The sequence below is a fragment of the Hypanus sabinus genome, chromosome 7, assembly GCF_030144855.1.
Source record: "Hypanus sabinus isolate sHypSab1 chromosome 7, sHypSab1.hap1, whole genome shotgun sequence".
NCBI lineage: Eukaryota > Metazoa > Chordata > Chondrichthyes > Myliobatiformes > Dasyatidae > Hypanus > Hypanus sabinus.
This window is the reverse complement of record NC_082712.1, coordinates 32,637,370-32,664,271: the sequence shown is the minus strand read 5'-3', so window position 1 is coordinate 32,664,271 and position 26,902 is coordinate 32,637,370. Positions and strand designations below refer to the sequence as shown.

At 40.2% G+C, this 26,902-nt stretch overlaps 1 protein-coding gene across 7 annotated transcripts in view; it reads right to left on the bottom strand.

Moving 5' to 3' along the window:
* erbin (erbb2 interacting protein) overlaps positions 1 to 20,765 on the bottom strand; it is a 221,013-nt gene extending 200,248 nt beyond the window's left edge. Inside the window, exons 1-2 of one of the 7 annotated variants that reach the window (XM_059974399.1) lie at positions 20,626 to 20,765; positions 19,970 to 20,017 (exon numbers count right to left, since the gene is read on the bottom strand). Coding sequence is in view for 2 of the 7 variants with exons in the window: in XM_059974397.1 (XP_059830380.1) it covers positions 19,350 to 19,358 (9 nt within the window). In the remaining 5 variants the exon portion in view is untranslated. Of the gene's footprint in view, positions 1 to 11,246; positions 11,266 to 19,349; positions 19,463 to 19,969; positions 20,246 to 20,625 lie in introns of those variants that run through there. The other 6 variants (XM_059974400.1, XM_059974398.1, XM_059974402.1 and 3 more) reach the window with 6 other exon arrangements.
* Positions 20,766 to 26,902: the final 6,137 nt, after the last annotated feature.

Genomic DNA, 26,902 nt, shown 5'->3' with positions numbered 1-26,902 from the left:
AGGCCATTGGGCCCATTGAGCCTGCTCCACCATTCAATAAGATCATGGCTGATCTGGCCATTTCCACCTATCTACCTTTTCCCCACAACCCTTAATTCCCCTACTATGCAAAAATCTATCCAACCTTGTCTTAAATATATTTACTGAGGTAGTCTCCATTTCTTCATTGGGCAGAGAATTTCACAGATACAGTCCGTCTGGGAAAAGCAATTCCTCTTCATCTGTCCTAATTCTACTCCCTCGAATCTTGAAGCAGCCAATTTTGCACATAAATAAGGTTAATTTTGACAAATAGGGAGATGACTGATTGAACTTTGATAAGAATCACATCATTTTCTTGCAATTGAGAACTAATTTCATTAAACTTTGCAAATAATTCTGACAAATAAGCGATGTCATGTCTAATATTCCTGATTTGATTATTGAATGAAGCATTTGAGCTTTGAAGAATTTTATTAGTTTCGAGAAGTGCATAAAAGTATCTGAGGCAGTTTCCTTTTTGAGAGTCATCTATCTTCGGTGTTAAACAGCAAGTGTTCAAACTGTTCATCCTTCTCAATACAAAGCTGAGTCAAGAATGGAGAGCGTTTTATTTACCGCTATGATAACAGTATTTCATGATTTATGTAGCTGATCACTTGGGTTTTTCCCCCCTAACAAGATGTTGTCTGTGAATTACACAGTGAATGATAAATAATGTTAAACATATTGTTTCAAGATGATAATAATCTTATGATGTTCTGTCATTGATGGTGCCCCATCTGTTGCACAAGCAAAAATATTGGTGAGCAGAATGTCCTTCTCTTTGAAAAATTGTTCAACTCTAAATATTGATTCCCTTTGGTATCTGTTTTCAGTCCCCTTGCAAATAACAACAACTCTTGAACCACGATTTCATCTTTTATGAAGTGAACATAATCAAGAAGCAAAGACTTGTTGTCTGACAAAGTTGACTCATCCAACTGCAGAGCAAATTCTGTTTTCTTAATTATGTTGCACAATAGGTCTTATCCATTCTCAGACATTTCATCTATTTGTCTCTACACAGAGCTGTCGCTGAGCAGAATTATTTTCATCATTTGGTCTTGGGAATTACACAAAACCACTCAGAATCTCCCTTACTGCTGGAAGAATCAGTTGTCCACTTCTATGGGGTTTTAAAGATTTAGCAATGGGCAATGAAATGTCATAGGAGGCATGCAAACCATCACTGTTTTGTTGTGAAGTGCTGGCAAGCAGATTTTGAGGAGTTTTCCATTTCTAAAGTTTTTCCACAAGTGACTGAAAATAAGCCAAGTTCTTGTTTGCTTTATCAGAGAGTATTCTCTTCAAATGGTCAAGGAGCCTGGACAGTTTCATTGCTTCATTTGAAGAAAAAACTTCAAACTGACACATTGGCTGCTGTGGTTTTTTGGTGCTGGTATAAAACTATATTTCAGATATTCCATACCAGTGTGTCTACACTTTTTCCATTTGATCTATTTCTGACATTTTCATGATGGATTAATGACCATGGTGAATCACCGATTGCTTAAATCCAACCTCAAGAGCTGTGATATAGAGGGGAAAATTATGACAGCATCATAGCTTAGGCAAACCACGACTCTGCCAAAGGGTATGTAAAGTAGCCCAAAGCTCAAAGACAGAGAAATACAGTCAAGACAATTCAAAGGGGCAGATTCTGAACTTAATCCCATTGAATACCATACCCTAATTCACAGGAAATGCACCACTGCGTGATTAGAGTATGGGAATCGTACATGCTCACACTGTCCTACAGTACTGAACTATAATAATGTGTGGGACAGCCCTGGAAATAACATGATTTCCTCAGTCCCAATTTCTCATGATGTGCCAAATACAGAAGTGTCACATTGTTTTTAATTAAAATACATTTCGAGTAAGGTCTAAGATAATGGTGGGTTAGCTAGAGATAAGGTGATTACATGATCATTGTAATCAATTAGGAGGCACTGAGGATCAATTGGTTTATAATAAGTAACTCATTTCTTGAATTAAGCCTGTAATCCTCCAGCTGCCCCCCTTTCAAAGACTCTCCTGGTTGTGTGAGAAGGCCTGTGAACATTGTTGAAGGTGGAAGTGCAGCCAGCATAGTGGAAGAATAGGTCTCTTCATAAAAGGGGAGAAAGGAAAATTTCTCTGGGAATTACAATGGACCAAAGGGGCATGATATACAAAACCCACTGAGAGCACAGCACAAGGGGAATCCCTTTATTTTTTGCTAGAGGATAGGGTCAAACAAATGGATGTCACAAATGGAACCAATGCTGTCATGACCTTTGTCAACTTGGGTGGAGAAGAAAGCAAAGGAAAAGAGAAGACATTGTGTATAGAGTGAAGTGAGGTAACAGATTGAAGCCAAAACCTAGCAAACTGCCTTTTAAAGTGCAAATAAGCAAGGTCATGGAAAACTATTTAAATGATAGCACACTCATTTAACGAGATCTGTGTCCTGTGGTCCACTCTACCATTCACAGTCCTATTTGCATTCCTTTATCATATTGTAAATACAGCAATCACAGCATACAGTGCGTATTTTAACAAATCAGGTTAAGTTGTTCAAATCAACAAAATGCCCAGTACTGAATGAATAAAGAGCCAAACTCTACAGTTAAATAATATATTGGCACTTGTCAGCAAGTTTTATAATCACAGTATAAACATTCACTCCAACACCAACAACCATTAACAACTTGTAACATTCTCAGGCACTCAAAGGATGGGACACAATCTGCTGAGTCGCATCCACATTACAATGTGTGGAGACGGGTAGATAGGTACCACGTGCCAGATTCTTGCCACTATCTGCTATTCAACCCTGAAAGTCTTAAATTGCTTCCGACAGGATGAAGATCATGTATACTGTTGGAGCTGGCAAAGACTGCTGGAGAAGAAAAAAAGATAAACTACACTGTACATCTCAATTTAAACCAGCTGACAAAAGACAGGATTGAAGACTTTTTTCTAAAACTATGGTACACCTCTAGCCCAGAATAATCAAGGCACACTATGAAGTCAAAATAAGTCAGCAGGAAACTGGGAATACAATATTGTACAACTTCCTAATTGGGATGGTTAAGAAGCCACAAAGCATTCTTGCCATTATTGGTTATGGTATTTATGTTACAAGACCATGGAAATTATGCTGCAATTACACTACATAACAATTAGGCCAGTGCTAGAGAATTACAATGGATCTTCTCAAAAGTCAAGAACTATCTATGCTGGAAATCTGATACAGAAGCAGAAAATGCTAGAAATATTCAACAGATAAGGCAGCATCTGTGGAGAATGAAACAGTTTTGTCAATGCTGATGAGAAGATATTGGTATGAAACATTTTACACTGCAGATGCTTCTCACCCACTGAGTGTTTCCAGACTTCTTTTCGTTATTTTGCTCAAAACAAGATAAAAATAATCTGATTTCATTGGAGAATATCCAGTCGAAGTTTCAGAGGACATTACCAAGAATGGAAGATTTTAGCTATGAGAAAGGAGTGGACTTGTTTCCCTTATACAAGATAAAGAGAAGGTTTAATTAAGATATGCAAAATTGAAGGGTCTGAATGGAGCGGACAGGAAGAAGCAATTTTCTTCTAGTTAAATAGAGCATATATTTAAGCTAATTACTTGAAACATTAAAGGGGAGCCAAGAATTTTTTTTCTCCTAGGAAGTCAGAATTCTCCACTGAAAATAGTGGAGGCAGAAATCCTTATTTACATAGCACTCACAAAATGCATTTGAAGTGATGGTGGTCTACAAAGTGGGAGGTAGCAATGCCTCAGCAGTCAGGCACAAAGATCAAAAGTGACTTTGTGTGCCACAAATTGGTCATTATAATATTTTGTATAAATTATATCTCAAGATAGGTTTCAGCCACAAAAAGTAGTCTATAAACAAATTTAAATATTGTGTCCACACAGTGATGAAGTGACACTACTCGAATTCTGCACCACCCTACACACACCACAAAATGTTCAAAAATTCCAAATATGCAATCAAACTAACCCAACAGAATAAGGTAGCATTGATTTGATCTCAAAAAGACAATCGGCTTATTCAGTTTACACAAGCCAAAGAAACAGCATGGTGCACATGGAACTCATTAATGGACACAGAATGAGTATAGAATATCTACTGATAGCTCATTGCAAAAAAGCTACCCTGAATAAAATAGATTCATTTAATCAAGCTTAATATTTAACTCAAATTAATTTGACACAAGAAGCAAAACAGAGATTGCAAGAGGACATGAAAGGCAAATTATTCCAACAGAAAATACTGGGTACATGGAATAGGCTGGTAGATGCAGTACATAGTTTAGAAGACATTTTTACATTGATAAGTCGTTTAGAGAATGAGTCAAAAGCAGATAAATAGTGACAAGTACAGGTAGGCAACCTGCTTAGCAGGAAAAGTTGGACTGATGGGCCTGTTTCTGTGCTCTGTACAATACAGTGTTGGGCACATATATATTTCTAGGGTGCCCATGTCTTTTGCACAGTCATTGTCATTGTGGAGCAGAAAACGAGTTTGTAAATCTGGCTGGAGCAGAGAATGGTGGGAATGCCAAGGTGAAGTGCTGCAGGAGGAGTGTGGGACAGGTGGCAGAGGAGGAGTGCCAGGGGCAGGGGGCGGCATGGGTGCAGGCACACCCAGCACTGAGACACCAGGCAAGGTCAGTTGATTCCAACCAATTGTTTTATTGATCATGACAGAATCTCTCTCTGGTGCTTCCCACTCACTCCCCTCTTAATTCCCCTTTTCCCAACCATGATTTCCCTCTCCCGCACCCTTCCAGCACTCAGTCCACAACAAAGACTCATATCAGAATCAGGTTTATCATCACTCACGCCATAATTTTTTTGTGGCAGTAGTACGGTACAATACTAAATTACTACAGTACATGCAAAAGTCTAAGCTATATACATGTGCCCAAGATTGGAACTCTGACTCTAACTTCATTAAACCTTGAAAATAAGGCAAGCAGTAACATTAAAATGTTCCTGTAATAATATTTAAAACAGCTGTGCATACCCAGAAGATTCACTTTTTTAAAAATAACTACAAATAGATAGTGCAACTTCTGTTGATCTTTAAAAACATGAAATACAAATGTACCAGACTAAGATGAAAGGACTGGTCTATTATTTATAAACATTCTCAAAAATTCCATTCACAATAGAAAATGTATAATGTTTTTCAGAAAACAAAAAAAAATTAGTCAAGCTGTGGCTATAAACTGTACACAACAATTAATTCTAATCCATTTTAGCCTTCCTGCTCTCATCTCTTCAACCACTTTTCCAATCTAACCCTGTATGTGCTTCAACAAAACCCAGGACCACCTCAAACTTCCAGACACCACACTGAGAAAGTTTTTTCCCTTCTCTCTCCATTTGAACTTTCTGACACTTTATTATACTACTGTCTGCTCCTCTCAAAAACCGTAAACAGGCTGCTTCTCAATTATAAAACATCTTCAACATGAATACACACATCATTCAGACACAAGACACCTTTCCTTCAAGGATTTCATTAGATTTTTTTTATTTCTAGTAAAACTGTACTGTAATCTCTCAAACTCCAATAACTTCCTATTTTGAGGTCCAACATGGCAACTAATTTTAATACGTTTCACATGAGCACTTCAGTGCTTTTTGGATTTGATATTCTACACTCTTTAGAGTTGAGAATTCAATTTAATTTTAGATTTGTCATTGAGGTATACTGACCTTTATGTATCTCTATAAACTTCTAACTCTCAATCCTCATCTCAAGCAGAAGACTAGCTAATCTTCTATTCAGTACATGCACTTTAAAAAAAAAATCTCATCTGCACATTTAAAACAAATTCCTCTAGGTCTGTATTGAAATTATACATAGCCAACAGATGCTGTTCCAGAACAAACCCTTCATTTAATTGAAGAAAAGTTACTCACAACTCTAACCAACCCCCCAACTCCAAACTGCCACTGTCTTCACATCCTCCTCAAACATTTGAAGAAATGCACGAAGAGAGTAGAGTCATTGAGCACTACAGCACAGAAACAGGCCCTTTGGCCCATCTAGTAAATTCCAAACTATTACTCTCCCTACTCCTATCAATCTGCATCTGGACCATTGCTCTAGATACTTCCCATTTATCCACCTATCCAAATTTCTCTTAAATGTTGAAATAGAACCCGTATCCACCACTTCCACTTGCAGGTCATTCCACATTCTCATCATCCTCTGAATGAAGATCCACCCCTCCCCCCCATGTTCTCCTTAAACACCTTGACCTCTAATCTCACCAACTTTAGTGGGGGAGAGAAACAAGCATTTACCCGAACGATACCCTTCATATACCTCAATCAAATCTTTTCTCATTCTACTACACTCTGGGGGATAAAGTCCCAGTCTATTCAATCTTTCCCTATAACTCAGTTTAAGTCCCAGCAACATCCTTGTAAATTTTCTTGGCACTCTGTCAGTAACAGCATCCTGCTTTACTCCATAATTAAATTTTGCATGCAAAGTTTTCAAGAACTCCTGATAAAAAGTGGGAGTTGCCAACTGGCTCTCTGAGCTCCAGCATTCGATGAGATCAATGATCTAATCATGGTCTCAACACCACTCTCCTTTATTAAACACTTTGCTTCAATTGTAGTTCAAATGCCTGTCAACTTTGCATTTGCATCTATTTGATTACTCTAGTGAATTCCAAAGGGTCACAGCCCTCAGGAAAGAAGTTCCCGTTCACGCTCCTTGCAGAAACCTCCACTAGAGAAAACATAGGTAATTGTTTCATTGTTGTCACATGCACTGAGATACCATGCAAAGCTTTGTTTGCATGCCATCCAGGCAATTTCATAACACGGACATCGAGGTAGTACAAAAGGGAAAATAACAATGCAGAATATAGAGTTACAGTTACAGAGAAAGTGCACTGCAGGTAACAATGCAGAATATAGAGTTACAGTTACAGAGAAAGTGCACTGCAGGTAGTCAAGTAAGGTGCAAGGGATATCGAGAGATCACGAGTTCTTTATTGTACCGGAGAGCAGTTCAAGAGAAACTGTCCATGAGCCTGGTGGTATGTGTTCACGCTTTTGTATCTTCTCAATACTCTCAATCCCCCACAGAATCCCACATTTCAGTAAGATTATCACTCATTCTCCTATAATCCCACGAGAGGCCCAACCTGTCTTCACATGTCAACTCCTTCATCCAAGGAGAGAATTTAGTGAACCTTTCCTGAACTATCCTGAATGCAAATGCATTTGTTCTTAAATGCAGCCACCAGAATTGTACAAACCTAGACACAAGCATGGGTAACATACCTCAAGATTTGGAGACATGACAAAAAAGGACAACTTATTGAACATTTAAATTGTTGAACATTTAATGGATTCCTATTTGAAGTGTGCTGAGGCAAAGCGACAATCCGGTTCCACCAGCCACACACTCCAATCTGGATGCATACTGTATATTATTGTATGGTTTCACTCTCTCAATCTGCAAATAAAGTTCTTTATAAGCATCCGATTCAATAGCAAATGAATGGGACACATACCAACAGTGCCATGACTGATAATCTTACGTTCAGGAATAAATATGAGCCAGGACACCAGAGAACTCAATGCTCATCTTTGAACAGTGCCATGGGACCTTTTAGAATGAACGAACGGTTAATGGAAAGGAGCTGAATATCTCATCCAGAGGATCACATCAACAATGCAGTACTCACTCAGTGGATACTTAAGTGTCAGCATGGATTATATGCTTATTAATGACTGAACTACCAGGGAGCCTTTTAAAGGTATGATGTACTGCTGAAATGCACAAGATCATTTCACTCTCCAAAGGGACAAACGGCTCACACAGACAAAAGTAAAACTAGAAATTCAACCTCGCCACAATAGTCTCAGAGTCCAAAATTTCAAAGTTCAAAGTACATGTACTATCAAGTACATTGATGTCACTGAATACAACCCCGAAATTCATTTTCCTGCAGGCATACTCAATAAATCCAATAACCATAATAGAAGAAATGAAATACTGCCCCAATTTGGGCATTCAACCAGTGTGCAAAAGGCAAACTGAGCAAATACAATAAATAAATAATAATAAATAAGCAAATATCAAGAACAGGAGATGAAGAATCCTTGAAAGTGAGTCCATAGTTTATGGGAACATTTTAATGCTAAGGCAAGTGAAGTTGAGTAAAGTTATCCCCTTTGGCTCAAGAGCCTGATGGTTGAGGGGTACTAACTGTTCCTGAACTTAGCAGTGTGGATCCTGAGGCTCCTGTACCTACTTCCTGATGGCAGCAGCAAAAAGAGACCTGGATGGTGGAGGTCCCTGATGATGGATGCAACTTTCCCCCAACAATGCTCCATATAGATGTGCTCAATGGTGGGGACAGCTTTATCTGTGATAGACTGGGTCATATCCACTACTTTTTGTTGGAATCAGGTAGCTACTAACCCATCCTCTTCAAACATGTCCTTTGCCAAAAGCAACAACTTGCCTTCTGAAAGCATTAGAAATACTCAGGGTTACCGGTTTCTTTAACACTTTACAAAATAATCAGAATCACTTAAGAAAAAATTTAAAGTAACTGCAACTCTGTCATATCGTTTCCATTTTCCAAAGACCAAAGCAGAATTCTGCAGCGTCAGCAAACATTACTACAGAGTTAGTCATGCTATTTTCCATCAGACTATTGTCTGAAACCACCAGTATTGTTCTACCTCCTACAAAATTTCTGAGGTGGCAGAGAAGTTCATATAAATTACAGTTCCTACAAAAATGTGAATACAATTTTTAAGTTTGGAAGTCTTAAAAATCAATAATTTACCATCTGCTCAAATTTATAAAAAGGTGTTTTTATTAGCTAATGGCTTCTGGATGCAACATACCACTAGAATCTCGAGATTACATTTGCACTTTATAATCAATTTTGAAACGGAAGTTCAAAACATCCCATAATGAACACAAGATAAATCATTGGCAAAATCGGCACCAATTAATGCAATAATTCCTGTGGAACATCATGGATGTCTAGACTGTAGGGAAGGGGGTACCAACCACCTCCTCCCATGCTCACTTTCAAACCACATATATACAAGCATGCTATCTGCATGTTTAAACTACTGAATAAGTTTGGAAATTGGAAAGGAGTATTCTCAGATGGTGATACAAGCTAGAACTAAAAATTTGTTAATGAAAAGAATTTGAAATATATGCAAATAAAGTGGTATAGATTTAAAATGTGGCCCCAAGGGATCTTATGCTAGGCAAAGATTCAATCCATAAAGATGAAAGACTTTAAGAACTCCGACTAAATTTCAGTTTGTGGAGGTGCAAAAAGTGAATATTTTTGTGAGAACAGCAACAGGTCAGTGGAGGGACAAGTTATTTGCCAAGAAACCAATCTGTTCTTAAAACTGATGGCTAAATTGCTCAAATATTTGCTTTGTAAAGGTTGTGAGCAACTTAAGTGTTCTTCAGTTACTATACCAGTACTATAGCCCGTCTTCTTAGATAAAATACAACAACCTCAAGAGCCTCCAATGAAAAATACTCGAAGTATGGCTACAAAACTTATTTTACCTACAAATCAAAAACAGGCAATCTCTGCAAATCCACCCAACTCCATTCCCTAAATTTATAGGAAACTTCAAAGCCAAATGAGAAGGAACTTGTAATAAAAAAATCAGGGAAGGAAGAACATTTTATACAGATTCCAGAAATGTGCCCTTCACCCACCAAGTCTGTACTGAGCATCAATTACCCAATTTAAGATAAATAATTTTATTTGGCACGTGTATCGAAACATACAGAGAAATGTGCTGCTCTGTGTCAACAACCAGCAGTTTGACAATGTGGTTAGCGAATGTTACCATGCTTATGGCACCAACATAGCATGCCCACAACTTATTAACTGTCAAGTTTTGGAAATGTGGGAAGAAACTGGAGCATCTGGAGGAAACCCACCCTCTCTTCTTAATTCCATTCCCCCAGATCACATTCCCATCAGCTTCCCCCACATTCTATCACTCACCAGCACCCTAGGGGCAATTTAGAGTGGTCAATTAACTTACCACTTAAGACCAAGTAAACCCATGTGGTCAGAAAGGTAACAAATGAACTCCAGTCCCCAGAGCTGCACATCAGCCACTCACTCGCCCTGCCATCTCAACTTATTTTAAGTTCCTGCTAATGCTTACCAAAGTAATTATATAATTGCACCTCCAGCCATGACCTTTCATTCAGGGCACTGTAAACCATAATCAACCAGTTAAATATTTGCAATGCAAGCCAACTGCAGCAGTTAAACAAAGCAACCACAGAAAGAGTCCTATAAATTAAAATCCCTTTTCTGTCCCCCACCTGCCAAAATGGATTTTCATCTGTGTACACTTGGGTCAAAAGAACTTCCTGCACATTCCCTGTTTTAGTGAGAGAACGAAGCCCTGTTCAGAACAAATAAACTGCAGACACTACATCCTAAAAGATGGATGGAAAAAACCAAACAAAACTCAAACTCCATAAGATATTCCATCAAACCCATTGAATAACTAATGTAAGCATCCGCAGTATTTATGGTACATTTATTTCTTCCTTTTTCTAAATACTTCCTTACAAGTAAACTGCTGCCACACCAAACAGTCAAGAACAATTTAAACAACAGATATTGGCACGCAGACCAACTGCTTGGCTGAAGTTCTCAAAACACCAGGAATCAACCACTGGAAATCCTGCAAAGCTTATCGTTGTGCCTACTCACTTCATCTAGAGCGAGCTCCAAACTGCATTTAATTTTCTCATCAACAAAAATTACAATTTTGTCTATAATTGCAAAATACACAAGGAATTAAGCAATGTATACAAACTTAAGGATGATACAGCCATAAAACAGAAAGAAATATCCATTGTCTGTCTTCTGCAAATAATTTAATAAAGAAATAAAAACAAGAATTCCTGGATTAAAAAACCCAAATACCTTATTATAACAAATTGAAAGCAAATAAAGCTATTTTAGATTTTAAGAGACTTGCAAAAGAAAACACTCATCCAAATGTAGAGTAGTAACAGTAGATTTACTGTTTAAAATTATTCACAAATTAATGAATAACCTAATTAAAGATGTAACTATGAATTTACTGACACAAACGTAAAGCCAAAACCCAGGACTTCCATTTCATTCAGATTAGCCACAATTTGCTGACTAACATGCTTCAAGATATTCCAGGATTCTATTTCGGCTCCATAAATGGATGTTACTTCTTCTTGTCCAAGTAGCCCATGCTTCCAAATGCTCAACACATCACGTGGACGATGACACAGATGGAAAGGAAAGTCCTGTACAGGCAAAATGCAAAGGTCTACATAATTACTTCAAACAAAAAGCCAGCCAAACTAATAATAGACTGCCTGCTGCGTTGCAAAATCCTGACTCATAGATCCACTGCTAAAGAGGGATTTCACTATGTTAACAGCTTGGATTTACCACTATTTGCACCCCTCCAGTAATGAGGCATACATTTTGAAGTAGAGAAATGTTACTTGTTTGGAAGGATCATATTTTGATCTGCAAAACCAGCTTCAAAAGCTAATTTTAATCCCTTTCCGTTTGTTCACCAAGACCTACCACGTCAATCTTCCTCATATCTCAGCAACCAAAATTCCACAGCAATACATTTTTTAAACTCTAACTTAGCATTCATAGAAAAAGGAATGAGTACCAGCAGTAAATCAGGTCCTTTGAGTTCAATCTAGGAGATGCCAGAAGGCGGTGTCGCGCAGCATCTATGCTGAGTTGGAGGCTGGCCCCCCAGTCCATGCTACTCTCCAACGTTTGCTCAGATGAAGATGAGGAGGATTGTGCGTGCACGCACGCATACATTCGTCTGCAGACTTCTGAGAAGTGGTTGTTCTTGCCGATAACACCCATGCACCAATCATGCCACTCGGATTTGGGTTATATATTTTTTTTGCGTGATTGTTTATTTGCTACCTTATATGTATGTGCCTTGCTCTGTGTAGGACTGTTGGACTATATTTTGCAACTTGGCCCCAGAGGAACACTGTTTTGTTTGGCTGTATTCATGTATGGTTGAATGATAATTACACTTGAACTTTAACTATGCCCTCTAGCATTTGACATTTCCACCTTGAGATAAAGATCATCTGTGCCTCCCATAATTGTATATAGTTCAATTTCATTGCTGCTTAGTTTCTGATACTGGAGAGAAATCAATACAACTTGGGCTGGCCTATCATTATTGATAATACAGGCAACATCCTGGTGAACCTCTTCTGCTCCCTCTACACGGCCTCCATATCCTTCCTGTAATAAAACAGCTAGAAATGCACACAATACTCCAAGTAGAGCATAACCAAAGTTTTATGCCACTGCAACACGACTTCCTGATTTCGACATCAACACCTCACCGATCAAGGCACGCAAGCTATATGCCTTTCTTACTCCCTTCTCTATGTGTTGCCACATTCAAGAAGCAATGAGCTCGCATCCCTGCTTCACTCTGCATTCCAATGCTCAAAAGGACTTACCATTTACTTCCCTTTTGCATTTGTCCTTCCTAACTGCCGACCTCTTTCTTGCCTGGACACCATCTCCCATTTCTCTGCCCAGATTTCCATGGATCTGTATCCTTTCACAACTTTCATTATCCACAATTCTGCCAACTTTTGCATTGTTTAAGTTACATATCAGCTCACCTACATTTTTGACCAAGTCATTTATACACCTCACAAACAGGTTCCAGCAACGCGCCTTGCGGAGTATCACGGTCACAGTCCTCTCAGAATAACAACCCTTCACCACCATCTTCTGTCTTCTACTGCCATTTGGAACCCAGTCTAACAACTCACCATGAATCCTTTTGCATTAATCTCCTGGATCGCTACCATGATTGTGACCAGTGATCTGACATATCAGAATGAATGGATAATTCATCTATTTTGAAATCTCTCCTTACCAACCAAAAATGCACTTCCTCCATTTTGGTATTTCCAGTATGCCACAGATTTACATTCACACAATTTTACCTCAATACTATATATTCAAGTAACTGCTCACCAGGTTTAATATCACAAATAACCTATTTATATTCTGTTTAATTTCACTTGTTAACAATGGGTGGTTCGTTTGGCTACAAAATGGAATAATGACAAACAGGTGGACCCAGTACTGAATCATCTTCCATTTCTCTTTCCTTACTTGCTGAGTGTTTCCAGCATTTTCTGCTTTCATCGATCTTCAACTTAATTGGCAAAGTATGCCCTCGTCATCTACAATTTGATGGTGTCACTAATTTTATCAAATGAGTTCTTGAGATACATTCCCTTACCAAAGCCACAGAAAACCAAAAGTAATCACAAACATGTACAAACCTCAAAGATTTATTCCTTATAATGAAACAATTGCTGACTTGCTTAAGTTAGATGACTCACTCCTTCCCAATGGCATTTAGTCCAAGGTCATTCTCAGTTGTATTCATAAGACGGAGTCAAGATAGGACTATGCAGAACAGTCAACGATTTCAAATTCAGGAACCCAATACTTTTTCCAGATTTAGTAAACAAAGAAATTGAGTTATTTGCTTCACAAGAAATTGAAACAAAATAACAGCTAGTTATCTTTGGGATGTTTCCTTTCCATATTTTAAAATTAAGTCTGTATACCTAATATTATTTTCTTGTTGTTTTATAGTTTGCAATTTAATTATTACTGAAGCAAGTTAACTGACAAAATTACTAACTAAAAATGCTTGCTTGATCAAATGACAAATGCTTACGAATTCAATCAAAATATAAAGCTGTTCCAAATCACTCCTGCACATGTAGGTCTTTGAATCTTGATACAAATAGTATTAGAGGTCTTAATAGGAAGCATCCACATCCCCTTTTGCAGACTGCATAATACTTAGCTTATAAATAATGTTGTCAAATGTATTAATAAATTGTTAAAAACATTACACTAAATGAAGACATTTAACTTTATTGAAAGCAGAATGACAACAGCAACCACCACACACAGAACTCATCAATACCTATACCAGAGGATAAAGAGTAATGTTTCCTCCTACTTATCCAGCAAATTAACAAAATGACTAGAAGAATGATTTCCACTGCAGAGATAGACTCCAACGTCATGAAGTATTGCTGTTTGAAATGAAACTTGGATGTGAAACATGGCTTCTCACTCCATGCTCCACAATTGAGTCCAAGCATCTTTCACTTCAGCAGCACTTACTTCCTTTGCCAGTTTCCATTTCTCTCCTCTACCTCCCTCTCCCATCAGGTAGAACATATGAAGACCTGAAAACACACACAGTACCACCAAGGCTCATCCCACTGTTATCACACTCCTGAATGGACCTCTCGTACAATAAGGACTTTTCACCTCACAATACAACTCACAATTTGCACTTTTACTATTTACCTGAACTCCCTCGGAAGCTTTAACATTTTATTCTGTATTATTATCGTTTTACCTCGATGCGCTGTGCAATGATTTTGATCTGTATGCACAGTATGTAAAACAAGCTATTCACTGTTTCTTGGTATATGTGACAATAATAAACTAATTTCAATACCACATTGCTCTTCACTATGAACAATGGTATACAAGATAAGAGGCATAGATCGAGTGGATAGCCAGAGACTATCTCCAGGGAGGAAATGGATAATATGAGGGGTCATAGCTTTAAGATGATTGGAGGAAAGTACAGGGATTGTCAGACGTAATGAATTTTTTTTTAAAATCGCTCAAGAGTGGAAGGTGTGTGGAATGCCCTAATGGGTGGTAGTAGAGGCAGATATATTAGACATAAAACCATCTGAATTAGGCCATTCAGTCCATCGAGTCTGCTCTGCCATTACATGATGGCTGATTTATTAACCCTCAATTCTATTCTCCTGCATTCTTCCCATAACCTTTGACACCCTAACTAACCAATAACCTATCAACCTCTGCTTCAAATTTATTCAATAACATGGCCTGCACAGCCATCTGTGGCAATGAATTACACAAGTTCACCACCGTCTGGCTAAAGGTTCCCCATATCTGCTCTCAAGGGATGCCCCTCTATTCTGAAGCTTTGCCTTCTGATCCTAGACTCCCCCACCACTGAGCACATCCGTAAGGAGCTGTCACAGGAAAGCAACATCTATCAAAGGAACCCCACCATCCTGGCCATGTTCTCTCAGTGCAGGCAGTGAGAAGGAGATACGGAAGCCTCAGGTCCCACACAACTTGGGTCAGGAACTGTTATGACACATCAACTGTCAGGCCCCTGAACCAGAGGGGTAACTATATTCAATTTCACTCACCACAACACGGAATTGATTGCAAGGACTCGACAATCACGTGCTCTCAATATTTATGTCTTTTATTTTTCTATTTTGTGTGTGCACCACACCGTCATGAATGGCTGGACTTTTAGTTTAAAATTCTGCCCTCTGTTTGGACGTCAGCCAGAAGAAATAGCATTCCCCCACCAACCCTATAAAAGCCCCACAAGAATTTTCAGTAAGTCACTGCACATTGTTCCAGACCCTTGCATGTTCAGCTCCAGTCTGGTTTGCCCCTCGTTATAAGACAAGCCACCATTCGTCATCCTAACAATCAAACTGATGAACATTTACTCCCTCTATCCTTTCATCACTGGGAGATCAGACCATAAAACCATGAGGCACAGAAGCCAATTGGCCCAAATCTGATCTGGAGACTTGTACACAACTTCAGCTGTGGTTCTCATCGGCTTCCTATCTAATTGTGACAAAACTCCAGAGTTTTACTCAAATCTGTTTGCCATAATAGGCCTTCATACCATCGGTCTTCCTCATGGCTTGCTGCATATTCAAGTTAAATTCCTCAAATTCCCCTAGAGATGGCCAAGTCAATACAGCCCTCATCTCAGTGCCATCTCCCAATTTCCCTGCAACCTCTTACACCCACCCAATTAACCATCAATGGAATATGGGACAAAACTTGTGCAGTCACAGAGAGAATGTCCAAACTCCACACAAACAACAGCTGAGAGCTGGATCAATCCTGGGGCACTCTGTGAAGCTGCAGCAGTAACCCCGACAACACCATGGTAGCAGCACTAACTGTTTTACTGTGCTGACTCCAGCGACCGATGGTCAAGACACCCATGTCCATCTGAATATCATCCTTCAATCTTACCACCATTTAGTTATAATTTTATGATCCAGATAACTTTTTCAACATTCCATTCCATCCACCAATTCAATTTTTGATCCGTGTGCCCTGAAAACTCCTGCATCTTCCTCAGACCTCACGATGCCAGCCAGCATTTTTCCCCGATAAATCAGTCTACTTGGATACACAACACTCATTTTCCCCATCCAGATCAATGATACCGATTGTGAGCTGGGTCACACCACCATATGGCAAAACTAACAACTCTACAGTCTCTTCTATTATCCCCAGACCCACGTGCTCTGGTTATGTTGAATCATCTCTGATGTGGCATCTTATTGAAATCCATCTGAAAGTCACTGAATACACTAGTTCCTTTTATGTATTCTGCTACTTGCAACCTCAAAAATTCCAAAGGATCTATCAAATATGATTTCCTCCACCCAACTATTTCAAACGACTTTTCACCACTTCAGTACCTAAGAGTCTCAACCCAACTATGAGGCAGACTAGTCTGTAGTCCCCTTTTCACACTCACACCTTAATTCAAATGACAGACCGCATCAGAAAGCTTAACAACTCAAGTTATACACTCAGTTCCTTCTGTACCTAACAAAGTGTGTGCTCATGGTCTTCTGCTGCTGTAGCCCTTGAAACTTCAAGGGTTAATGTGTTACATGCTCAGAGATGCTCTTCTGCATACCACTGCTACAACACATGGCTACTTGAGTTATTGTTTCCTTCCTGTCAGCTTGAACCAGTCTGACTGTTCTCTTCTGACCTCTCTCAATAACAAGGCATTTTCACCCACAGGAATTATTTTTGTTCTTCATACCATTCTCTGCAAACTGTTGTGCATGAAAGTAACAGGAGATCAGTGATATTCTGAGATACTCTGTTTGGTCTGAAGGACAACTGAACTTCTTGACCATGTCTGCATGCTTTTATGCACTGAGTAGCTGCCATGTGATTGGCTGATTAGATATTTGCATATTCAAGCAGGTGCACAGGTGTACCTAATAAAGTGGCCACTGAGTGCAGAAGGAAGAAACCAACTGCAGTCAAACTCAGCATGCAGATAGTCTCCTCTTCACGCTCTTTTTCTACACTTCTTGCTTCCTCAGTAAAGCAGCCGAGCACTCTACCTGAACATTCTTCCCCCACTCTGATTGGGCAGAGGGTACACAAAAGCCTGAGAACATGTACCACCTTGCTCAAGGACAGTTTTGACACTGTTATAAGACAATTCAATGGACCTCTTGTAGAGCAAGATGGACTCAACTTCAATCTACACACCCTTGGACATTACCAGCAACCTGCACTACTCTTTCTCTGCAACTGTAACATGATGCTCTTCCCTTTGCTCATTTGTTGGAATGGCTTACAAAACAGTATTTCCACTGTGCGCTCATACATGTGTCAGTAATAAACTCATTTATCAAATTATGATCACCATGAAAAATTGCACATGGCTCCAAACTTTGCTTGGTATGAGATTGAGTTTACTAGCTGGCTCAACCCAACAGGTCAATTAAACAGCTCACAAGTTGACATACCACTGTATAAACACCGTGCCTACAGTACTGTGCAAAAGCATACATATACACATACAAACACACACACACACACACACACACACACACACAGTATTGTATTTGTCAACATGAAGCAGGGAGCAAGTTTGTAAATCTGGTGCGAGAAGAGGATGTTGGAAATGGCAAGGGTCACAGGAGGGATGTGGGACAGGTGGTCTGCGTACAGACACCCCCACCCTGAGTCACCAAGTCAATTGATTCCAAACAATTGGCCTATTTATCATTACAGAAAGTCTCTTTGAAGATTCCTGCTCCCTCCCCTTTTCTGAAAGATGATTCCCTTCTCCCTGTCCCCTTCTGACTCAGTCCACAAAAGAGACCCATATCGGAATCAGATTTTTCATCACTCACATATGTCATCAAAATTGTTTTTGCATAGCTGTACATAATTTATGCATATCATTAATTTTACTACAGTGCTGTGCAAAAGTCAGGCACCCTAGCTATACGTACCCAGGACTACTGCACAATACTGTATATACAGTAAATCAAGGTGCAACTTCAGCACCAACTTGATGCATCACTGCAAGGCATTCAAAGTTCATCTCAAGCTTCAGTGTTTCAACAACCATCTCAAAAAAATTAACACATTAAGTGAATTTACCCACCAACTTAGCCTAACTGTCCCAAGTGTAATGCAATTATACCAGTAGCATTGAGTCAGAGAACAGTGCACACAAAAATTATTCATCTTAGTTTTGGAAAAATATATTCCATCAGGTCCCCTTCTCTGTTCTTACTCCTTTTAAAATATACATCCAATTACTTTACTATTCTATCCTATCGTCTTCTATTACCCTCCCATGGATTCCACATCATGACTTCACTTTTTAAAAAACTTTTCTCCCCCACACTTGTGCTTTTAAATCTAAGTCATCTGGAGCCACAATTACATTTGTTGGTCAAGCTACTTAAGATGGCACTAGAAGCAGACAGGAGCTACAAGTTGCCCAGACATAATCATAGCTGGAAAGATGAGTTACACCTCCCGAGACAGTTTGGAAGATTTACACATTTCCATTATTTCACAAAATCTTTGAATCATCGATAACAACACGTCAGTTCAGTGCTGTAAATCCAAGAGAAAGTTCTCACAAAATACAGAACTATAATAGGTGCATTTCTCAATTGTGTAAGCTTGTGTAAAGTTTTGCAGGAATATTTTGTTATCTAACTTGAAAGTACAGTGAAATACCAACTGCAGCACAACCCCGTCCCCTGCTCCTCCACCCACTAATACAACAATTCTGAAGGGCAAACTATAGGTTATTGTTTATGCTGCGTTGTCCTAGACATAATTATAGCACGTATGGAAAACAATCTCTGGAATTTTACCCAGTAACACAGAAGAACCAAACATAATAAAAACAACGGAAACATCAGATAACGTCCACAAAACAGAACAAATTCATCAATCATTTCGACTCCAAAGTACTGCAAAGAAAAAAGAAAAAGCTATAACCGTGCGTAGTTCGACGAACGACAAAGTTAATTTGAGCGTTAAACTGCACGCATAACCTTGAAATCAACACTTGTATACTCGCATACCTGTATCATAGATCTCTAACGATTAAATAAAACATACTTTTTTTTCTGCTGAGGCAGATGTAAATCGCTGACCTCAAATGAATTTTTCAATCATTAGATATCTGGTGTGGGCAGGCGGGGAAACAAGGCGTAGAAAACGAGGTCAAGGTTTCGTAAGAGAAATACGTGTGAACCTCTCTCTATGGGGAGGGGCGAAACCAGGTTAACATTTGTTTGTAGTGTTTTTGATGCCAAGCCAAATATCCGAATAAGTAAATAAAGCACTTATCTTTCAACACCGTAACTGTGAACATACCAGCGTCGATGCTGTAAGGGCCTGAGCCGAAACGGCTTAAGTTAAACAAAGGGATCTCTCTCTGTATGATACGTTTAGACCTTGAACAGCTTCGGCTGGTCCGGTTTAATCACCTAGATGTTTAAACTTAAAAAAAGACCAAACTTCCTCCTTTGCTTTCGAGATAAACAATTGGCGTTTCCTCCCGCGGAGGGGGTAATGCTTGCCTTTTAAAAGCCGGCTATCGGCGGGCGCTCACCAAGTTTCCACACACAGCAGGCGGATAGGGCCGGGCCCTCTCACACAAGACAAAATCCCAAAAACCCCAAGCCATTTTTGTTTTTACCTTTTTTCACCACTGTTCCGGACAGCCCGCTCCTTCATCGGCTTTCAACTTTAACCGGCAGCCAACACAATCCACAAACATCAGCCCGGGGCGGGGTTACGAAGGGTTAAACCATAAGGGGAAGGGGAAATAATTTAAATTGTTAAGGGGAGGGGGAAGGAAGAGAGAAATAGAAAACCTCGCACTGACACTGAAACAGCCCAATTGAATCTTTGCTATGGCTTTCTGGGCAGAAGTTTCCAAGTTTTTTTTTAAAAAAACCTTCCCCTCCCTTCACCCTATGATGTAATTAAGTCCCTTTATTTCCCTGTCATCTTAAAAAGTAACTTTCTGTTTCCTTCATTCAATTAAAGGCTCTGTTCGCGCAAAACGATTGAATATAGGGTAAAAGATGCCGGGGAAAGGAGGGGGTGGGCAGAAAAAAAGACGATCAAGTTACTGCTTCCCTTCAAAGAAGGAAACCGCGGCGAATGCACAGTATTCCCAACGCGTAAGTAGTAAAACACTGCAACGGAGGGGGAGGGAGGGTGGAGAGTGAAGAATGTCTCCTTCCCCTATTGTAGTTTCACCTACGAGAAAGAGCTGCTGCCGTTCTTCGCTCAAACCTATCCTCCCCAGACCACTGAATATTTCAATAATCCTGTCCTCTCTCTTACAGAGTAAAGGTCGCCGCACCCAGATCCATCCAAAATGAATTTCGTTCTCTCTCTGTTAATGGTGCAGAGAAATATCAGCAGCACATCGTTCCAAACAGATCTGCGTGCACTAAAACTCTCTGGAGTCCCGAACAAAAATAATTCAGTTTTTTTTGGGGGGGGGGGGGAAGGAGCAAAAAAAATGCGGTCACTACCAGCCGCTGCGTCCTCTCCAGACAGCCAGCAGACAGAGCACACTGACCGAGGAGATATTTAAGAAAGGGGGGGAGGGGGCTGGCGGGAGACGCAGAGAGAAGTGAAGGGGAGAAGCCAGATACACATGAACAGAAAGCAGCAGCGCCAGCTTGCTACAGCGGCCAGAAACCAGCGGCAGCGCCTTGATTGACAGCTGCGCCAGCCAGACGCCACGGCGCGCATGTAGCTGTCAATCCAACTCCTGCTCCAATCCGCCAGTGCCCCGGGTGCGATAGGGACTTCCTTCCACCTTCAGCTCAAAGTTTCCTTTTCGTGTGTTCTTTTGTGTGTGTTGGACAGTTGAGTGCGGGGTTGAATAAAATGGTGCTTTATTGAGTCTCATCTATTCGTGTGAATTTTCAAAGAAGCTGTTGTGGAATTTTAGGTGTGCCCACTCTTTTCATTTTATGTTTCGTCCTTTCTCCGCCCACTATGTCACGGTTAGTAATTCAAGTTCGGTATCACAAGGGTTTCGTAGAATGATTATGGGGGGAAAATCGGGTTAATTTTGTTACAGTACCAAAGACAAATTAAATATACCAGTAAAAACCTGAATGAGTGAGCAATCGACCCAGGCGACAAGGACTGAATTTAAACTACTTTTGACATACGTGGACTTGAATTTAAGACTTCCCAGTGCTTTGGTCAGATTCATATGCTATTGTTCCAATTGTTATGACACTTCGGCTTACTTCGCTGAAACTAATTGAAATAATGCGCCGTTTATGATCGCTCGCATCCGAACTTGACGAAAGTGCCAAATGTCATAAATTAAAACATAAAATGTTGTAAATGCTCAGTGGCTGTTGTTATGCCAGTAGTTTTTGGTTTTATTGCAGATTTTCAGCAACTGCAGTGTTTCATTTTTGAATGCCATTTAATACAAAATTTCACAACTGAAAATGGTTGGAAATAACTTAAACGCGAGATTCTGCAGATGCTGGAAATCCAGAGCAACACACCGGAAACGCTGGAAGAACACAACAGGTCAGGCAGCGTCTATGGAGAGAAATGAAGAGTCGATGTTTAGGGCCGAGATCCGTTATCGGTATTTCATCATAAAGTGGCTTAAGATGCTGTATGTGATTTCAATGAGATCTATTCAAGTTTATTTCCGGTGTTTCAATATTATGTAAATTGGGTACAATACAATTACACGGATTGTGCATATCAAGCAAAACCAAAACGCAATTGAAAATAACATCAGAGTTCAGTAACAATAACCGGAAACATAACTCCAACCGTTTCATGGCTAACTTGCGTCCATTTTTGTACCTTACTTCTTGTGCATATCCTGATTATTTGTGTTACCAATATTGCATATACAAAGGGACACAGTCAAGGAAGTGACATTTGCTCGTCAATTTGATTCACAACAGTTTTCCTAATAACGACGCAAAGAAGCGCGGCGGAAGTCTAAAATAATTACTGGAAATACCAAGCAGGTCAGGCAGCGTCTGCGGAGGGAGAGAGAGAGCATAGAATCAGAGACGGGTTAATATCACTGGCATATGTCCTGTTATGTCCGGGGAGAAAGCCGGGATCTGGAGTTGAGGAGGGGCAAAAAAGGATCAGCCGTGATTGAATGGCGGAGTGGACTCGATGGGCCGGATGGCCAAACTCGGCTCCTACTCCTTATGGAAATTAGTTGTTTCGCAGCAGCAGTACATAGCAATACACAACAATAAAACTATATATTACAATAAATAAATAAATTATGTATATTAAATAAGTAGTGCAAGAAGAGGGGGAAGGCGGGAAAACTGATGTAGAGTGCGTGGGTTGTTTATCCATTCAGAAATCTGATGGCGGAGTGGAAGAAGTTCTTTCTGAGATGCAGAGTGTGTGTCTCCAAGCTCCTGTACCTCCTCTTGATGGGAGCAATGAGATGAGATTAGGCTCCTTCATGCTGGATGCACTTCTGGTTAATGACCTTTTACCAGAAGTTTCAAATTCAGTACCGTTGAAGGGTCACTGACCTCAACTGACTTTCTCCATTTTTGCGAATGCTATCAGCCTGCCGTGTTTCCACCGTTTCCAGTTTTTTTTTAAAAAAACCCAGCGTCTATTGACAGGTAAATCGTTTTGTTTTCGCTGTCAACAGCACTATAAGAATATTATTTTTCAATTAGAATATGAAGTCCTGTCCAATCGTTTAAGTGCTTTACATGAGAATCAAGCAATTTATTTCGAACATTTTGATAGTTTCTTCCGCTCGTACTTCCTATTATCAGAACCTGTCTTCACAGATTGGTACAGCCCTTCCTTCCTGAATATATTACTGTCTGCAAACTACACGAACGCACGGATGTTTACGGCAGAACTACAAATAATTCGGCATAGTCTTAAACCCGTGTTACGGAGGCCCCTGATTCTGAACCACAGACCATGTAAATCCAAACTTGGGGAAAGATATTGCATGGAGACACTGCATTTGTTAAACGTGCTTGTCCTTTCTAATGTGGCTTCATGTTGTTAAAGCTGAATTCAGCGTTGGAATTTTTATAGGTTTTTAAATATGTAAAGCCGTACATTGGACGTGAAGTTAATTTATTCCATGGGCGCGGTACATCAACATCCTGACGTTAACTTCGCAATGACATTCAAGTTTAGGAGGCGCTGCACCGGAATTCTCTTCAAAATAGTTCTCATTTGCATTTCAATGGCTAAATGTTACCAAATGCATTTTTTAACACGAGATTCTGCAGATGCTGGAAATCCAGAGCAACACACACAAAGTGATGGAGGAACTCAGCGAATAAACGGTCAACGTTTCGGGCTGAGACCCTCCATCAGCCTTTTGTGTGTGTTACCTGCTGTTTATTGGCCTCAGGGAGAAATGTTCCACTCCCCAGACACCACCTCCTGCCTCTCACTGGCAACTGCCTGAAGCTGAACCAGATGGCCCATCTACCCATCCAAGCCACCAATTCCAGCTCTATAGCAGCGATCGGTTCTGCCCTGATGTGAAACTGTCGGTGGGAACCTGATGATCAGCACACAATGTAAGCTGAAGAGCCATTTACCATGCCACTCCAATGTACCACTGCATCCTGAATGTCTCACCAAGGCATCTAGGAGCCCTGGGTCTCCGGTTACCCCAACCAGCCATTTATTCAGTCCTCCTTCAAGGTTGACGCTGTCACCCTTGAAAGAGTGCACCACTTTCTGGACCTCTGCAGCATTCCCTCTTCAAAAGCAGATATCGACTCAGAGATCAACTGCTGCCAGAATAGTGCTAATGGAGTCTATGCAACATTAAGGAAAAGAATCTTTGAAGATCATGACCTACAGGTCCAAACAAAACTTTCAGTCTATAGAGTGGTCATCCTTCCCACATTATTGTACGGTGCTGAATTGTAGACCACTGACAGCCACCCAAAAGCCCTGGAACATACAAAAGATTGGCTGCAGATACAGATACACTAACACCAGTTACTGGAGGAGACCAAAATGAATGATAAAGCAACACCAACTCCAATGGATAGGTCATGTTATTTGGACGCCAGACTTACCTCTCCCCAAACAGATCCTTTACTCACAGTTAAAGGCAGGTCCACAAGCCCTTGGTGGGCAAAGGCAACGCTTTAAGGATGGCATCAAAATTGCCCTGAAGAAATTCAACATTACGTCTAAAAGCTGGGTAGACATTAAACTCAATAGATACACCCAGAGGGAATCTGCTCAGGAGGGAGCTGTGCTACATGAGAGTAACCTCCACAGTGCGGCAGAGAACAAGTGGAAACTGCGAAAGGAGAATCTGAAAAACCAAAAAGTACAACCACCAACCACAGCCACCACATGCTCTTGCCCACACTGAACCAGAATATATGGATCCCACATCGGCTTCTATAGACACCCAAGGACCAACCAATAGACAACCCCTAGGAGAACATCATACTCAACTTGAGAGATTCTCTAACTACTTCTAACCCTCTGCTGCCAAAATGTCCTGCCCCGTCCTTTTGTTTACTCCAGATATGACCATTCCTATTTCTGACACAGATGCTTTTGCCTAGTCCTGGCAGGTCTTGGCCCTCTGTTATCTGATCCACCTTGGCTGTGGTTGATCAATAATTTAATGTTAAACTTGTTGTTTCCAAATCCCTTGGTGGTCATGTTTGTCTGGAGTTAAATCCAGAAACAATGCATATTGGGAGGATTAATAAGAGGTGGGATAAAGACAATGAATGGTAGGACCCTAGGAAGGACCAAGGAACAGAGAAGCCTTAGCTTTCATATTCGGGGATCCCTGGTTGTGTACAGATAATATGTTTGAGAATGTGGACACAGCCTCATCCATCTCAGCACTGAATTGACTCCACAGCCTTTCAGGGATTCTGCAGCTCATCTTCTCAGTGTTACTTAGTTACATTTTTTTTAATATTTGCACGATTTGTCCTCTTTTGCACATTGGATGTTTGATACAGATGTGGTTTCTCATGAGTTCCATTGTATTTCTTTATTTTACTGTGGGTGCCTGCATGAAAATCAATCCCAAGGTTGTATAATTACTTTCCATTGAACTTTGAACTTTGCACGGGTGCGGTAGCTGCGGTGAAGGATACAAAGCAAGGCAGGTACAGTACATTCATATAAAGTTTATGTTCGGGCATAGCTCGAAATCTCTCTGCGGTTCTATCAGCCACTCCATCAAACGAATTCACCAAAGTATTTCAACTATGACAACGAACTAGATAGGTTAGTTATTTTCTTTGGAGTGGAGAAGGCTGAGGGGTGCCCTGATTGAAGTGTATGAAATTATGAGGGATTTAGATAGGGCAGATAGCGAGAAAAATTTCCCTTTTGCAGAAGCGTGTGTCACTGGAGGGCTTTGGTTTAAGATAAGAGATAGGAGATTTAAAAGATTTGAAGAAGAACTCTTTCATCCAAAGAATCTGGAATGCTCTCCCTGAGGGGATGGTGGAAGCAATTATTCACATGACCTGTAATAAATATTTAGATGAGCATTTGAAGTGCCATGGTATGGAAGGCTCTCGGCCTAGTGTTGAAAACACAATTCAGCTTCATTTATTTATCTCATGTACATTGCAACATACAATGAATTGTGTCATTCACATTAACAAGCAACATTCCCGAGGATGTACTGGGGTCAGCCTGCAAGTGATGCCACAGGTTCCAGCACCAACATCGCATGCCCACAAGGTTCATCAGAACAACACAATTAACAACAACAGCAAATCTTTCCCACCCTCTTACCCGCCTCCAGCCTCAGGACAAGCTGCCTCTGGGCCTCCAGTACCTGGCCCAGACTCACAGACATCAGGCCTCCAACTTCAGACTTCATCCCAGGACACAATGATCATTGTCTTGATCCTGGGCTTCAACTTCTGAACTTGCATGGATCTCTGACTCTGGTGATTTAGTTGGCATGGATATGGTAAGCCAAAATGCCTGATTCAGGGATTCTGATGCTCTACCTATCCCTCTGAATTGTCTTTCCTTGCCTAATTCTGCCTTATCAATCATCCCTGAATTTACTTTCACAAAAGCCTTAACCTTGAAACTCCCTTCTTCAACCATGTCTCCTCTGCCCTACTCTTTCTGCTTTTATGATTCTCCTGGCTTCTTGATCACGCTCTAGGTCAGCTGAACTGACACCTTCCTGTGGCATTTATTTGATAACTTTCCTGTGATGTGTCGTTGGATATGTTGCCATGTGAAAGATGTGATATTAATTAGTGTAACTCTTTGAGGAAGTCTGCTATGATTTTCTGACACTGCATTAATCAGTCTTTGATCACCAAAATTATTCTTCTGTGTGGCAAGTGTGATTCTGGTTCAGGAAGGCTATTGCCTTTGATCCCCATTGATCTGTTTGCTGAGACACAGTGTCCTTTATTTATCGACTTATTTATTTATTTGTTTATTTTGTGTGTGTGTGTGTGTGAGAGAGAGAGAGAGAGAGAGAGAACAATGAGTCCGTGCTGCCAAATTACACCCATATAGCGAATTATACGACTAGGGAGGAAACCGGAGCACCCAGAGGAAACCCATATGATCATGGGGAGAATGTACAAAC